The sequence below is a fragment of the Pseudopipra pipra genome, chromosome 2 (genome assembly GCF_036250125.1).
Source record: "Pseudopipra pipra isolate bDixPip1 chromosome 2, bDixPip1.hap1, whole genome shotgun sequence".
Lineage (NCBI taxonomy): Eukaryota > Metazoa > Chordata > Aves > Passeriformes > Pipridae > Pseudopipra > Pseudopipra pipra.
In genome coordinates, this window is record NC_087550.1 from 20,669,790 (window position 1) to 20,685,154 (window position 15,365).

The 15,365-nt window shown below is 40.0% G+C and overlaps 1 protein-coding gene across 2 annotated transcripts in view; it reads left to right on the plus strand.

Annotated features, from left to right (window-relative positions):
- The window catches only part of IMPG2 (interphotoreceptor matrix proteoglycan 2), a 54,589-nt gene that overhangs the window by 22,053 nt on the left and 17,171 nt on the right, over window positions 1-15,365 (plus strand). For both annotated transcript variants that reach the window (XM_064644197.1, XM_064644198.1), the window contains exons 6-9: window positions 8,452-8,498; window positions 8,966-9,057; window positions 11,921-12,082; window positions 14,735-14,793. In XM_064644197.1, the coding sequence (XP_064500267.1) occupies window positions 8,452-8,498; window positions 8,966-9,057; window positions 11,921-12,082; window positions 14,735-14,793 (360 nt within the window). The remainder of the gene's footprint in view (window positions 1-8,451; window positions 8,499-8,965; window positions 9,058-11,920; window positions 12,083-14,734; window positions 14,794-15,365) is intronic.

Below are 15,365 nucleotides of genomic sequence, written 5' to 3' on the forward strand. Positions count from 1 at the left end.
TGTATGATCACTCAAGAAATCAAGTAAACGTAGAGACATGCAAGAAGAATTGGAGTCACTGCCTGCTCTGGGCTAAATCACAGAACAGTGCAAAAAGCCCAGCATTTTCAAGGTGGATCAGAGTGATTGATGTACAAAAGCCATCTTACCAAGTGTTTTGTGGCAGGCATTAAAGGGGCTCCAGTAGAAAATTGGCAAACTTTTCCAACTCAATTCACTGTGGGGCTGTATTGCATCTTTCTCAGAAATACACTGCTTTTATCCCAGTATATGTTGCTTCAGACTGTTTATAGCTTTAGGATGGGATCTTTATAATCACCATCAGTTTAAACTTTGGGTTTAATATATCTTTTCCTCTAGAAGTTGTTGTTTGTCTTGTGCTTGGAAACTGTAGTGGTTTGTAGCATAAAGAGCATGATACAGGACTGAAGCAGTGAGAGAAACAGGTAGATTTGCTCTGGGTGATGGAGCATCAGAAAGAAATTAATATAAATTATTTTGGCAATATTATAGAATCTAAACTTATTCTCAGAACATTCTGGACATCTTAGAGCATTTGTGGTTTACGATGTGAAGTTTGTAAGCCAGAGCTGTATAAAAAAACAAAGCCATGGTTGCCATGGGTAGATGACTCATCTAACTTAAGATATCTTCCATCAAGAGCAGTAAGTGAGCCACCTCAGTGCTGCCAACAACCCATGTTATTATTTCCTGCAAAATTAACCTCTAACTACACATCAGAATAAAATGAAGACCTTTTAAAAATGTTCTGTAAGAACCCAACCCAGAATCACCACCAGCCTCTAAGGCAGTGTGGGAAATCCAGTGTCAAGTCCCTCCTGCACAGGAGGAGAGGTGAGTACAGTTCTGCCATTTCCTGGGCATTGCTGTCCTTGCCTGCTGGCACACATGTGCAGAGAGAGGCTGGTCCAGTGCAGGGCACTGCTGGGGTTTGAATGTGGCTGATTTGCCACTCAGCTGTGTCATCTGTGTCAAAATAGGCAACTGTTCTGGTCTCGTCTCAAGGGACGGCAGGACTATCCTAAATATCTAGATATCCAGGGTACGATAAATATCGAGATATCCAGATGAGATGTTCAGGTGAGGTGCCCCCATTGCCAGGGAGGGACAGGCTACTCCAGATGATGCTTTGAAGTGGGGGTCTAGCAGGAGTCTTTGCTTTGTCCTCTGGTGAGTTCCAATGTCTCTGATAACTGTGCAGAAGCAGTCACTTCACTTTGGAAGCCTGGCACTAGGCAGATTTCTCAGTCTGTTTTCTCACTGATAAGAGCAGGAAATTTTGCAGTAGCGGTTCATGTTCTGGAGCATAGCCCCCACAAAGAAACTAAAAGAGTACTATCTTTTTATGAGATTTGACCAATCTACTTTTTCCTGTGAAACTTTTTTTTCTTTGAAACAGTTTTGTAATTTAGGGCTGACCTGGAATGGAAGACAGGCCCTTGATATCTGTTGATCATTTTAACTAGATCAAATCAAAACTACACTGAAAGCTATGAACAGCTATAGAATTGCAGCTATGACTTAAATAATTTAATACAACTCATAATCCTACCTAGATGTCAACACTGTGTCTCTTTCTAGCTGGAAAAAGCTGATTTCAGCTAGTTCAGTGCTAGGATAGTTTTAATGTAGCCTACAGAAAGGTGTTTTGTACTATTGTAATTTAGTTCCCAGAATAGCTCTCAATCCGGCATTACTGACAATTACGTAACAGCAGGATGAAAGTTTGTTCCCGTAAGGTTAGTGCACTTGTTCACACGGGTTAAATGCTCAGGTACCCTGGCCTTTTAAGGAACTGAAGGATTAAACTGAGTACCACTGAGGAGAAAAACCTCAAAAGGAAAAGTAATATAATATGACACAATCCAGATGTGTACACAGCAACCCAGTGGACATGTGAAGGTTTTGTCCCAGGTGGAAGTGTGGAAGGACTACATCAGACTTTTACTGATTGCTTTATTCAGTAGGCCATTGGGACTTTGCATGATGAAATTCTGTCTCTTAATATTGGAGTGTGTGTCATGACAACAGGACAGTCCTTTTGTCTAAGGCAGACCTTGAGAATCAACCAATGGCAAAGGAGTAGCACCGAATTGTTGTGGTAGAAAACTAGAGCTTTTATGCCATAGCCTCGCTTGATTTCTGCAAGCACAATAACATACTGAGGAAAAGATCAAGAGTATAATAGGATAGTCGAAAAGGATTAATATAATGCACTACTTTTTTACTTCTTCAGAAGCAGCTCTTAATGTCAAATTAAATAAATAGAGGCATACGTCCTTTCTGATGGTACTTGCTGATTCTGAACTCACTGAAATTAGTCTTAGCAAATCATTTCAAGACTGCCTTTGTTCTGTTCATGTTCTCTGCCTTGAAATAAAGTGGCAAATTTAGGATCCCTATTTCATCAGTGGTGGCAGCAAAGGTGGTTGATGTATCCCCTCAGATTTTCTACTGTTTATCTAAATGTGCTTTATGAAAGAAAAAGAGTTTGTCTTCTGTGCTGGGATCATTTCATCAGTTCAGCAGTTCTCCCTGCAGTGAAATAGAAATGTACCTGAGCTTCTTTACTGTTTGCATGTGGACTTGGCAATGATATTGCTTGTTTCAGAAATTTTTTCTTATCTGCACGGCTTTACCACTTGTGAAGAGTTCCACACTGCTCCTTTTCAGTTGTGTATTTTCTTTTGTGCTCCCTACTGTCTGTTAGCAAATATGAAAGGTTTGTCCTGCTTTAATTAAGACAAAAATAGATCAAAATTCAAGAACTACCTAAATGAAAACTAAGACAAATGCATGTACAATTTGAAAGGAGAAGAATCTGAAGGCTCAGTCTTGCATTCTGAACTTGAATACTTCTTAAATTGCATAGTTCAAGGCTGTGTAATTAAAATATTTAAAAATGAGAAAATCAGACAATAAAATGGTTTTCCCTTCTTTGTGCAATATGAACATTGAAGTAATATTGTTCAAGAAAAATAAATACTTGACATAGCAAATTAGACTTTAGAACATTCAAATTGATAAACAATGTTATAAATAATTGAAAAACTGATGGATGTCCAGAACAGGTAGTACAAATTTGAAGGTGTTCAACCACAAAGTTAAACCTTGAGGAGAAATTTAGAGAGAAATCTAATACCTTTTATAGAATTTCATGGGGAGCTGTGAAATGGTATCACTGGTGCCCCATTTGACAGGTTCAGAGTGTTGTTTCTCCTCAATAACGCAGTATGGCTGCACATAAAGAACCTCTTTAGGCTCTATGGTTGTCTTTGAGTCAGTGGAACTCTGTACATGCTTTGGTGGACTGGAACCTATCAAGTCTTCTCCTGACATGACTGATGTCACACAGAAGTATGTACCATGGGGTTTGAAAAATGGGGAGTGTAGGCAGTGTTTGTGAACTGTGTTTGCTGTATTGATATGTATAGGCTGTCCATAAGCACTGTTTGCTTCAGATCAACTTCCGAGGCTCTTATGGATCTTGTCTTACCCCTGCCTAGAACCTGCTGTCTAACAGAGCTGTGTGATCTGAAAGCAGTTGTTTCCCTCAAGGAAACACAAGTGCAGTGTTGTTTGTTCTGGTGCTTAGACAGTCTGCTTGTGTGTATTCCTTCCTGCATCTCCATACATATGTGTATATTTTTATATTTTGCTTACTGCTCAGCCAAGATGATCCAGGGCATGACTCATGCAGGTAGGACAATAGAAATTACATTTCATATGTCTGTGTCTCAAATTCAAAATAAACTCTTGCTAGAATACAGTCCCTCCACCTGGAGTGGCTTGCTTGTGTAGGTAGAATTAAAAATAAAGTGTGGGCCCTGGATTAATCCTGGGGCAAACAAAAAAAAATCCCTTGTATTTTAAGTGATGTAACTGAAGGGGAATTTGAATCTATGTTTAGCTTGAAAAGTGGTGTGTTCAAACAAATCAGCGTATGCGTTGCCATGTGCATTTTGAGTGATTTCCTTAGAGATGCCTAGTACTGTTGCTGCTTTTTTAGGAGATCAATAAAGTGGGCATTTGAAAAATTAATATGTTAACAGAAGTAGAAGTCTAAAAGAAATGCCTGCAGAAAGAAAGCAAACCTCACCATTCTGGTAAAGCCATAAAAAAACCCAACACTGTGCATAAAGTGAGGTTGATTATAGCACAGTTTCATAAAACAATATTTTATCTTCCTGAGAAAATGTGATAGCTGCTGATTTGCCCAAATTTGATACTTGATTGGTCTTGTTTGATTAGATTGATTACAGCTTTACTAGGTGGTGTTTAAGCCCTTGGCTTTTAATTTCCAGCCAGCCGTGCAGTAGTATTTTGTCAGAAAATTGGGTAGCTCTTGAGGGCTTGTATTTGAAAGCCCCTTGGTGTCAGTAAGTATGTATTACCTGGCCTTGACAAAGTGTGATCTGTTGCTGCTTAAGGACATGGGTTTGCTATGCAGCCTCAACTCTCACCTTGACAGTGGCCTTAGTCTCACCTTGATTTTCAGCACTGTTGTGGTTGCCCTATGGCCTGGCTTGGTCTGTGGTTGTCACCACATGGCTAACCTGGTGCTTAAGGTGACATTTAGTGTTGGAGAGCTGCCATTTGTTGGAGTCTGTGACAGAGAGAGTCCTCTGGGACCTTTGAAACTTGGAGGACTTTATTTTTATACCAGTCTATAACTAGTAATCTGCTCTAGAAGTAGTACTTTAGAAAGCTAATTTTAGACTTTTCCATTTGCCAACTCCTCCTCCTTTGGGAGTGTGATTTATACCATAGCATCAGGCAAAGCATCACCAGCCAGTCGAGAGAGGTAATTGTCCCACTCTGCTCTGCACTGGTGCTGCCTCACCTTGAATATTGTGGCAGTTTTGGGCACTGCAATATAAGAAAGATATTAAGCCATTAGAGAGTGTCCAAAGGAGGGCAATGAAGATGGTGAAGGGCCTTGAGGGGAAGCCATGTGAGGAGCAGCTGAGGTCACTTTGTCTGTTCAGCCTGGAGAAGAGGAGACTGAGGGGAGACCTCATTGCAGTCAACATCCTTACAAGGGGAAGTGGAGAAGCAAGCACCGATCTCTTCTCTGTGGTGACCAATGATAGGACCCATGGGAATGGCTTGAGGCTGTGCCAGGAGGTTTAGGTTAGGTATTAGAAAAAAGTTTTTCACTCAGAAGGTAGCTGGGCACTGGAAGAGGCTCCCCAGGCAAGTGATCACAGCACCAAGACTGACAGAGTTCAAGAAGCATTTGGACAATGCTCTGAGGCACATGGTGTGATTCTTGGGGATGGCCCTGTGCATGGCTAAGAGCTGGACTTGATCCTTGTGGGTCCCTTCTAACTCAGCATATTTTGTGATTCTGTCTGTTTTTTCTTGTCTACTTTGAGGAGTTTTCCTCTAAAAACTCAAGTAACTTAGTTTAAACTTACCTTGCGGGTACATTGGCAAACACAACTGTACTGGGTGCAGATGCCCAGGTGCTGCCAGCAGGGGCTCCCTGAGAGGAGGGACCGGAGCTGCCCCACATTGGTTCCAGCCAGCTTTGACAGACCCACCCCAGGGCACAGCTGGGCCCTACACTCATGGCAGTGGTGCCTCAGGGAAAGCCTGTGTGAGAAAGGGCAAGAGCATGGCACAGGGAGAGGAGTAGGGAACGAAAAGAATGAGAAACTGTGGCATAGGGAATGCCAAGGTCAAAAGCACCCTACCATGGCAAAGCAAGTATTCCCTGAAGCCAAGGGAGGGCTTAGACTGGAACAGGCAGAGCACGTGCTGGCTGGGTAGAGGAGTCAGAAGTGAAGTTGAGCCTGGGTGGAGGATAAGTGGTGTTTTAATGTCTGGCAGTTTCTCACTATCCCAACATACTTATATATGCAATAAATCAGTTTTCCCCAACCTGAGTCTAATTTGCCTATGGAGGTAATTGGTAAGCGATCTTCCTGTCTTTATCTTGACCCAGAAACTTTTCACCTTATTTGCTCATCTGTCTTGTAGAGAGGCTGGGTGGGTGTTTGGCCCTTAACCAAGGCCAACCCACCAGAGAACTAGGTGCTCAGTTGGTCAGATGGTCATTTTGGTCCATTTTAGATGCCCTGAGTGCAGAAGGCTGCCAGGGATGATGTGGGAACTGTGAGTGACCCGTGCCTTGTGGGGCAGTAGCTGGAGGTCAGGAGTGGCTGAAGGCTCCTCAAAATATACTGGGCACCAACTCGTGGGCAGCTGGATCGAGTCCTGTGAGTCTCAGGTTAAGATCAGAGCTTACCACAATAAATCATGTTTCTCACTGCCCCCTTATAAAGAAAAGGGGGCTGATACAAGACTCAGGTAATTTTTGTATATAGGTTTGAACTGAATAGAACATTGCAAATGCCGTAGCAGAGTTTTTGCTGCAAATCGCTTTGCTTTTGTTGAGTTTTTATTCTGACCCTAGTTACACAAATCAGTTTGTAAGAAACAAAATATTAGACTCACCTCTGCTGAAAAGTAGAATCATACTTGCTTCTGAACATTAAACATGCACTAAAATGCTTTTTTTACTGATGCTGTAATTTGGTGAGACTGTAATCTAATTCCTATTGAAACTGGTAAAAGAAATGCATCCTGGAGTTGGGTGAACCTAATTGGAAAATATTTCATCAGACTGATCTATTGCAGTTCTAAGATGATTAACAAATAAGGAAACTAAATCAGTCTAAAATATAACAAACATTCTTAAAAAAATATCCTTAAGAGAGGTGATCTTGTCTGTTATACTTGCTAGTAAAATTTTCCAACCTTGGAAATGATTCCAAGATTTACTGAGGTTGTCAAAGAATTGGTAGAGAGTTATCTTGTGCTGTGCTGGCTGAAAACAGGTACCAGTGTCCACGAGATGGAAGCAGATACAAATAACTACATTTCAAAGCTTACATATTGCTCAGCTACTTTAGTTGTTTAAAAAAATGCATGAAGGTACTGTATAAACTCTTGAATAAGCATTTTCTGTTTTGTCTGGAGATTGTTTTATTTTTTGCTAATGTAATTGTTGTGGAGCTCTCACCCTGTCAGTTTAACATTCCCTGAACTATATTTTGGTATAGTTAATCATTTCGTGCAGGACTAACCTGTGCCTCCTGGGAAAGGATGGGTGAAAAGATTCTTGACTTAAATAGAAAATTCATCAGGTTTGACTTCAGCTCTGTTTATTGGCAAGCCTTATGTGTCCGTGAGAGGTAGGGGGAGAGACTGTTTCAGACATTTAACTTAGTGCAACTATCATGTCTTTGATCATATGCTGGTGCCCTGGTATCTGTAGTGTGTAACTTTGGATCTGGTTGTCTGGCTGGTGCTGGAAGCCTTTGTTTTTTTTTAAGTCATAAAGAGACTGATTATACATCTTGAAGGAGGCAAAATATCCATCAAGTCTGAGTGAAGTTTTCCTTGAGGACAGACTGCAAGACCAGTAATATAATATGTGAATCAAAAATCAAATCTGGCAAGGCTTGGAACCATGGCCAATGTTGCATGTATTAGAGTGAAGACTTGCTGCAATACTTATTTTATGGCACAGGTATGGCCACCAATAAAAAAGGAGTTCTTTTAGAAGTGAGAGAAATATCTCAATACAATGAACTTCAATAACTTTCTGAAGTTCAGTTTCTCTCCAGCACTTAAACTTCTAATTTTACAGCTTGGGTTGTATATATTAACAGTATGACAAACCTGAAAAATAATTTTTCCTTCATTCAGGAACGACTTGTTTCTGTCAGAGCATGTTTCCTACTCTTGGTAACTTGACAGTTGCTCGGGGCTTGCAGAATTGGCTCCAAGGAGCCTGGGTTTACTGTAAGAGCCATGTCAAAGCTGTTAGTTTTTCTTCAGGCTGCCAGTCTTCATCTGATTTTTACCTGAAATGTTTTTCACATTTGGCCTTGAGTTGTTTTATGTGTGTGTGAATCCAATAATTGGATTTGGAAGCTGATGCCTTTTGAAAATTTCCAAATAAGCAGAATAAAATTAATGATAAAAATAACCCATCTTCTTGCAGTGATTTTGGTAGAGTTATGGTGTTTGTACTTTAAAAATTGAACATTTGATAGAGTAATACAGGTTATCTTTGTGTTTTATTTCTGGTCTTCACAGTTGCCTTCTTTACAGAACTGCTAGAAGGCAAAATATATTATTGGATAGAACTACAAGTTAGTTGGAATATAAGGGGGTGAGCAATCTGGAGAGGCACATGGTGTGTTGTGTGATGCAAGTGACCCAATATCAAAGTTGCAAAAGATAACTGAAATACTGCAAAACCTAATTTTTATGAAGTTATCAGCAAAGTAGTACCATGACAAATTTCTTCTGCACATACACTTTTTAGTGTGCCACCAGAATCACAGAAATATAACAAACTAATGTCCAACATGTCCAACTTCAATTTCTGATTTTATTTTTATCTGTCAATAGTGGGACTCCAACTCCAGCTTCAGATGCTGATGTTACCACACTGAGAGGTCAGTTTTCATCTAACTCCTGTTAAGGCTGATTCTGAATTCCCAGATAACTGAGAAATTTGATGGTGTTTGGACTTCAGAAAGAGCTGTGAATTTTTGCATCTCTATAATGCTGTTTGTAATCTGGAGATCATGTTATGTGCTGACATTATTTTGTTACTGTATGAATCATGAAAATCCTACTCGACAAATTAGTTCTGTGCCCTTTTTACTGCACTTAATTTCACGTTTCCAAAAATACATCTGCTTAGGCAGAACATTAACATTTTATTCTGATTAGTGTATTTGGTACTTTTCCTCCGGCTCTTCAGGTGTTTCTTGTGCTGTTGCTGCTGTGATTATGGGAATAGAAATCAAATTTGACTGTTGGTTTATTCTTGCTGAACTACTTCTGGGTATCTACATGTATATGGGTATAAAACCTCCCCCAAACCAAACAAAATAATACCGTTCTCTTTCAAACTCAGATGCAGCTGCCAATGTTCCTCCCCCTGATGAGATCTCCATTGAGAGTCCTGCAGGTGGTACCATCGAGGAGGTAGATGTTGTAGACACCACTGTGAGTGATTTTTTTCATGGGGTTCAGCATTCTGTTGCCTTTCCTAAATGATACTTTTCATGGTCGTTTACATTTTTCTAGTATTTGAAGGTGTTAGCATGGTGTGTTAATACTAACTAAGATTTCATAAAACCAGGGCATGGAATTTCTAAAGGTTTAACATAATTTCCTGGGGAGGTATTTTTCATTTGCAGAGGCTATGCAATGCCACTTCCCTGGCAGTGGGAGAGGACAGATCAGCTGAGCTATCAGATGAGGATTTAGCTTAGAGTACTAGGACTAAAGAGGGAATGCCTAGTGGTCCTGAAAGCTCCAAGAAGAATGTGGAACATTATTATTCTTGTGGAAACACAATATACCTTAGGTTGGTATATTGTATACCACTATTGTAGTAGTGGTACAATGTGTAGGATGCAGAGAAGTGGCCTGGACAGCCTTGAAGATTCTGATTCTCTGCTCCTTTTCCTCTGCTGATATAGATGAACTTTTATTTATCGTAAGTCACCCTTACTGTCATATTTAAACAAAGGTCAGAACACAGAGAATCCTATACCCAGTACTTAAATCATCTCTGTAGAAGTGAGCTGAAAACCACTTGGCAAATACCCAGGGAAGTATTTGCTTATAGGAAAGAGCTCCTCTGAATTTAAACCTTAATCCCAACTCTAGAATTCAACTGCAGTATTTGTGGTCCTACATGACTGAAAAAAATTTTGCAAACCAGTGGTATGAATCAGCTGGCTTTTGTTTTCTTATAAAAATGAAACTCTCAATGGATTATGGAGAAGCTTACAAAGTTTCACATGCTGCATATAAGTAGAAGCTGATTTATGGTACTGGGTTTTGTTCCATAACAGTATGGCCATGAAACAAAGCTGAGCCAAACTGTACACTCCTAGAGCTTTCAGGGCTTACTGGAACTCTGATATTGGAATAAATACTGAATATGAAACAGGCAGACGGCTTCAGACTCAAGTCCAGGGTCTGGCTTTGTATTATGTACCAAGAATACTTGTGGTTTGGTCCCATGTACAGAGTCATTCTTTTTCAAAACAGAACTGCCTCTACTACTTCTGCTGGAGCAGAGAATAGGACCACTCAGTAAATCAGAAAGAAACCAGAATTAGATTGCTGCTGCTGCAGTGTTTTCACTCTATACAGTTACATCACACCTCATCATCGCTCAGTGCAGCCAAAATGCATTGCAGATTACAAGACCAAGAGTGAACAAAGCTCATATCCTGCACTTGTATGTTGACTGTACCAGGTTTTGGGGGACTGATAAATGATTTAAAGTATATGTTGTGCACAGAGCCATATGATAGCAGTATATATATGCCTGCTAAGTGTGTATCTCTCAAATGCTGACTAGCTTGAAGTGCTGCACCAGTCATTATGATCTTTAACAAAGTTATCCAGTGAAAAAGGGATGGAGTGGGGGAGGAAGAGAATTTAACTAAAAATTTTTAGAGGGTCCCTAAACAACGTATACATTATTCACTGGAAGCAGATAAACTTTCTGGAGAAAGGTTTTTCCATTTCCTGCACCATACATAACTTGGGCTGCAGTTTTGTTGAAAAGGTCTGTTTTGGTGGGTCTCTGTTTTCATTTTTAATGGGGAAAAAGCAACAACTGCATGTAAATAGCCAAAGTCAAAGCCCCTAGCAAAAGACATTTGTCTGTTTGGCTAAAGTTAACTTAAGCCAGCCTTCCCTTCCTTGCCCCAGAAATCTGGCTTTTTTTTTTTTTTTTCTCACATCTTTCAGTATACCACAAGGAATAGCTGGTTTTAAAATACTAGGGAACTAAGCAGAAAACGTTCTTTCTGTGTTGCTCAGTCATTCAAATCAGATTTAAACTTAGCATTGCCTGCTGCCTGTGGCAGCTATGATAAGCTTCATGCTTCCCACATGCATTGTACAGCCACTGCCACAGGGCTCCTTGGGCAGCTGTAGACCCACCAGTTGAAGGGCACTGCTTTAGCTCAGCAGAGGTCCCAGTGCCCATTGTGTATGGGTGGGATCCTTCACTTATTGAAGCTGAACAGCAGAGTATTGTTCCAAATGTAGAACTCGACAAAGGTAACTTGTCTTCCAGGTGGAATAGTAAGTAGGAGCCTTGTGATAAATGAGTACATTTTGGGTAAATCAACCTAGGCTGACTGGGCTCAAGTGAGCTGTTTGAGTATCCATGGCTGTACTTTAAATTGCCTCATAAACATTCCACACAACTGGATTTCTGTTTCTACCTGAGGTCAACTAGATAAGACTTGCACTGCAGACATCCATATGGAAAATAGAATTATCTGCAATATGAGAATTCTCAAGAAAAGTTCTTGCTTAGTAGATTGCCTCATTAGTTGCTACCTCTGTCCCTGAGGCTTCACAAGCACTCCATTACAGTGCAAGGCAAACAAGTGTGCTGATGGCTCAAGTGAGCATGCTGAGCTTTGCACTGCAGTTTTCATGTGTCATTAAGTATACCCGTGACCAGCCCACCAGTAGTGCCCTGAGCTGTTCCTGTCCATACAGGGCTCAGGTTTTCTGCTCCACCATGAGCCAGAGAAACTTTCAGATTTGCAGCAGCTGGAGAAGTTTCTGTCCCGTGTAAGAAAGATATTTGGATCCAAACTTGGGAATGTAGTGTAGTATTGACAGATGGCAGACCATTTGTACACATACACATTTAGGGATGCTTTTTACACGGAGTAAACCCACATTAGGTAGGAATCTGGTCTGTGGTGAGCAACAAGGATTTCTTTCTTCAAAAAAAACCCCAACAACCAAAAACAATGGGCAAAACAAACAAAAAAGAAAGCATTTAAATCAACTCTTGTTTTTTCCCTTCTTCCTTCCCTTCCAGATCAATAATGAGATAAAGACGCAGGATGAGAAGCTAGTGAGACCTGTAACTGAGCAGATGATTGAGTTCAACATTTTGATTGCTGGTGAAAAGTACAGTGAGGAGCTGAAGGACCCAGCTACTGTGGAGCATCAACTGCTGTCTGAACGATTCATTTCTCAGGTGATTACCTTCCCTAACTTCCTTTTTCCTTTTGCTGGCTCTGCAAAGCAATAGCAGCACAAAGCGTCAGTGTCAGGGCTGCTTTTTTCTCGTGGGCTGTGCAGAACCAGCTTAAGACTTTTGTTGGCCTGAGGCAGGCTGGAAAATACCCACCCACTATGGGAATACACTGTTCTGTCTGACATGCTGCCTTTTGAAGCAGAAAAGTGCCATACGTTGTGCGTAGCATGCCAGCTGCTGGAGACCCTAGTTTTCTTTTTGTGATTTTAATGGTATATCCTGCTATAATTTTTGCGGGCAAAAGAGGTAGAAGTATGCTTTTGGGAGGATCAGAAAATTATGCTGAACCCCTGAATGGGGACATAGTCTAAACAGGATCTTTCTGAGGGATTGTGCTCTCATTTTCTTTCCCCCATTTTCTGATCTCCTTAATTTACTTTGCCTCATGTTAGCAAAAGAAACGAATCCAATATTTTCACTTATTTTAGTCCTTTTAAAGACCTACTTCTACCAGGGCTGGCATAGACCTTACCATTCTTTTGGAATTTTTCAGTACCTCTCCCTGTCAGTGTTACTGCAGTAGAGCTTTTAAACTCACAGAGAAGTAGTTAGTCTCGTTTACCTACTGATGCAACTTCATTAGTTATTAAATTTGCAGGACTTGAAAATCTTAAATTTCAAAGAAACATTTAACATCTCTCCAGTGACCAGTCTGATTAGAGTTCATTTCAGTGTTTTCTAATCAAGTCTTGCAGTTTGAATTCTTCTGTAATTAGCTGTTCTGGGCAGTGAAAAAAGATAATTTGAGGGTCTGAGCAAACCAGCCTGCCAGCACTCTCAAGTAGACAGGTCCATCAGCATCTGCTGATTTGGACATGCGCTGAAATGGGATAGAGGATACCTTAACAATTACTGTCTATACAGAGTTGGTGATAAATGGGGAGATCAGAAGAATTCACAAACAGCAGAATTCATTTGTTATTTGTGCTCAGGAGCAACACTTCTTTGAATGAATTGTTTGCATTGCAGTGAGATCCTCTCTCAAATGTAGGCTGCCAAGACAACTCTTGCTCCTCATTTATGCCCAGAGTGAGCACTTCATGGGACTGCATTTTAAAACCCCTTCACCCAGTTCTTAAACACATGCTCAAATCCCATTGGAGTCAGCAGGAATGAACTATGGTTTAGACTGTTAGGCACCTACTTTAAAGAAAAAATACATAAGTGCATTATACATATAAATATACATATGTATGTATGAGTTATTAAAAAAATTGTTTCAATTATTTTCATTTGAATGCTACAAATAAAGTTACTGGCCCACCCATATACAAATGTATTCTAAAGTATGATAATATACTGCTGTGTTCTAATTTTCCTCTCCCTATTATTTCCAATTTTTTTAAATTTTGTCCATAATGGTGGTAACTTTATTACCATAATTTTCTTGTGTCAGGGAGTTTGTCTTTCTTTTTTCTTGGGAGAGGTATTTAGAGTGCCATACGGCAGCTCATCATGAGGCTTATCTTTTCTCTAGCTTTGCTTCCTTCTTTGTCCCATCTAGTTGGGGTTCTCTGTTGAATCCCTTTTACTGGGGCTAACCCTCTGCCAGATCCTGAGCCAGATGGGAAAGAGATGTACTCTTCACTGCAGCCAAAAAGCATCACCACAACTGTCACAAGTTGCTAGCGTAGGCTAGACATCTTAATTTTCCTAGTTGTGTGGCCAAGTAGCAATGCCATAGTGTGTGTGTGTGTGCATAAGAAATGTCAGATGAGACAGAGTCCTGGCACATGGATGTTCCACTCCTTTGATCCCTTGCCTGGTTTTCTCTGAGCATGAATAAAGAAGCTCTTGAAAAAAAGAAAGTCGGCAGCACTTTGATTGTTTAAGTCTCACCAGAGACAGTTTAAAAATAGGGATCTCAGGGAGTGGAATAAGAATTTGCAGAGTAAAAAATAATCCTCAACTGGCAAAGATCTTTTGGGAGCTAAAAAAACCCCTCCAAACCAGCATGAACCTTCAATATTCTGTATCTTGTAGCACAGTTGACTATTGAAACAGGCGTGGATGTACTTCCATTTTGCTGTCCCCAGTTGTCTTTTTGGAACAGCACTGCTGGTCTCTCCTGAGCCCTTTGTAAGTTTAGGGCAGTGGAGATGAGCTGTATTTTGCACTATGTTGTGCCTCTTTGGAATCTGAGAGGTCCCTTTCTTATGGCAGCCGCTGCTCCACTTAAGTTGCTAAGGTCCAGAGCATTTTCCTGATTTCTTTTTAATCCAGACAGGTGTGGGAAGTAATGGAAACTCTTTGGGCAGAGAGGGATTTGTGCTGCATAAATAAGAAAAAAGAATGTAGTCCACTATGGGCCGTGCAGGTCTCTGCAGTCTCCTTGAATGTTTCTATACAGTTGCTGGGGAATGCTGGATGTTGTTCTTCATACTTTTTATTTTCCCTTTTCCTTTTCTAATAATGAAACAATGTCACCAAAACTACTCTTCCATAAAGAAAGAGAATATTCAACCATTTTTTTCCCGTTAGATATAACAGCTCAGGTATATTTATGGAAAATGTTGAAAACACTTCCTGATTTTTTTTTTCCACATGAGTAGGGTGAAGGTGTGTTAATCTTTTGTTTTTTCCTCAAAATAGATTAAAAGTGTCTTTGAAGTACTACCTGGATACAAAAACATCCACATCTTGGATTACAGGTAAAAAGATACTGATGCATACGTGGTGGTTGGAACTGATCATGTATGATGGTGCAGTGAGCTACCATGATGCTTGGAAGAATGCTGGGCATGTGTGTGGGAGTTCCTAGGATGTATTAACCAAAGGACAAGTGCTTTCATATTTGGTACCTCTATATATAACAGTTGAAATAGAAATACAGAGCTGTATGCAAATGCAAATATCATGGTTTGGGGTTTTTTTAATGATTCTATCGTAAAATTAAAAGGTACACTAACATCTAATACTTCTATACTGTTGATATCTCCTAGTATTAAACAAGGAAGAACACAAACCTTTTTGGAAAAATGTGGTGTATTTAAATTTCTTTTTGAACTTCTTAATGTTAATTTGGGATGACTCTAAATGTTGGTGTTTAGAATATGTAAAGGTCTTTCTCTCTTGGATCAAAACAAAGGTGGGCAAATAGTTTGATATGCAATGTTTTTACTCTCTTTATTCCTGTAAGTATTTTTTTTAAGACTAATTTCCTGAATTCAGTTTGTGCTTCAGAATGACATTTTAAGTTAATTTGCTAAGTTAATGCATCAAA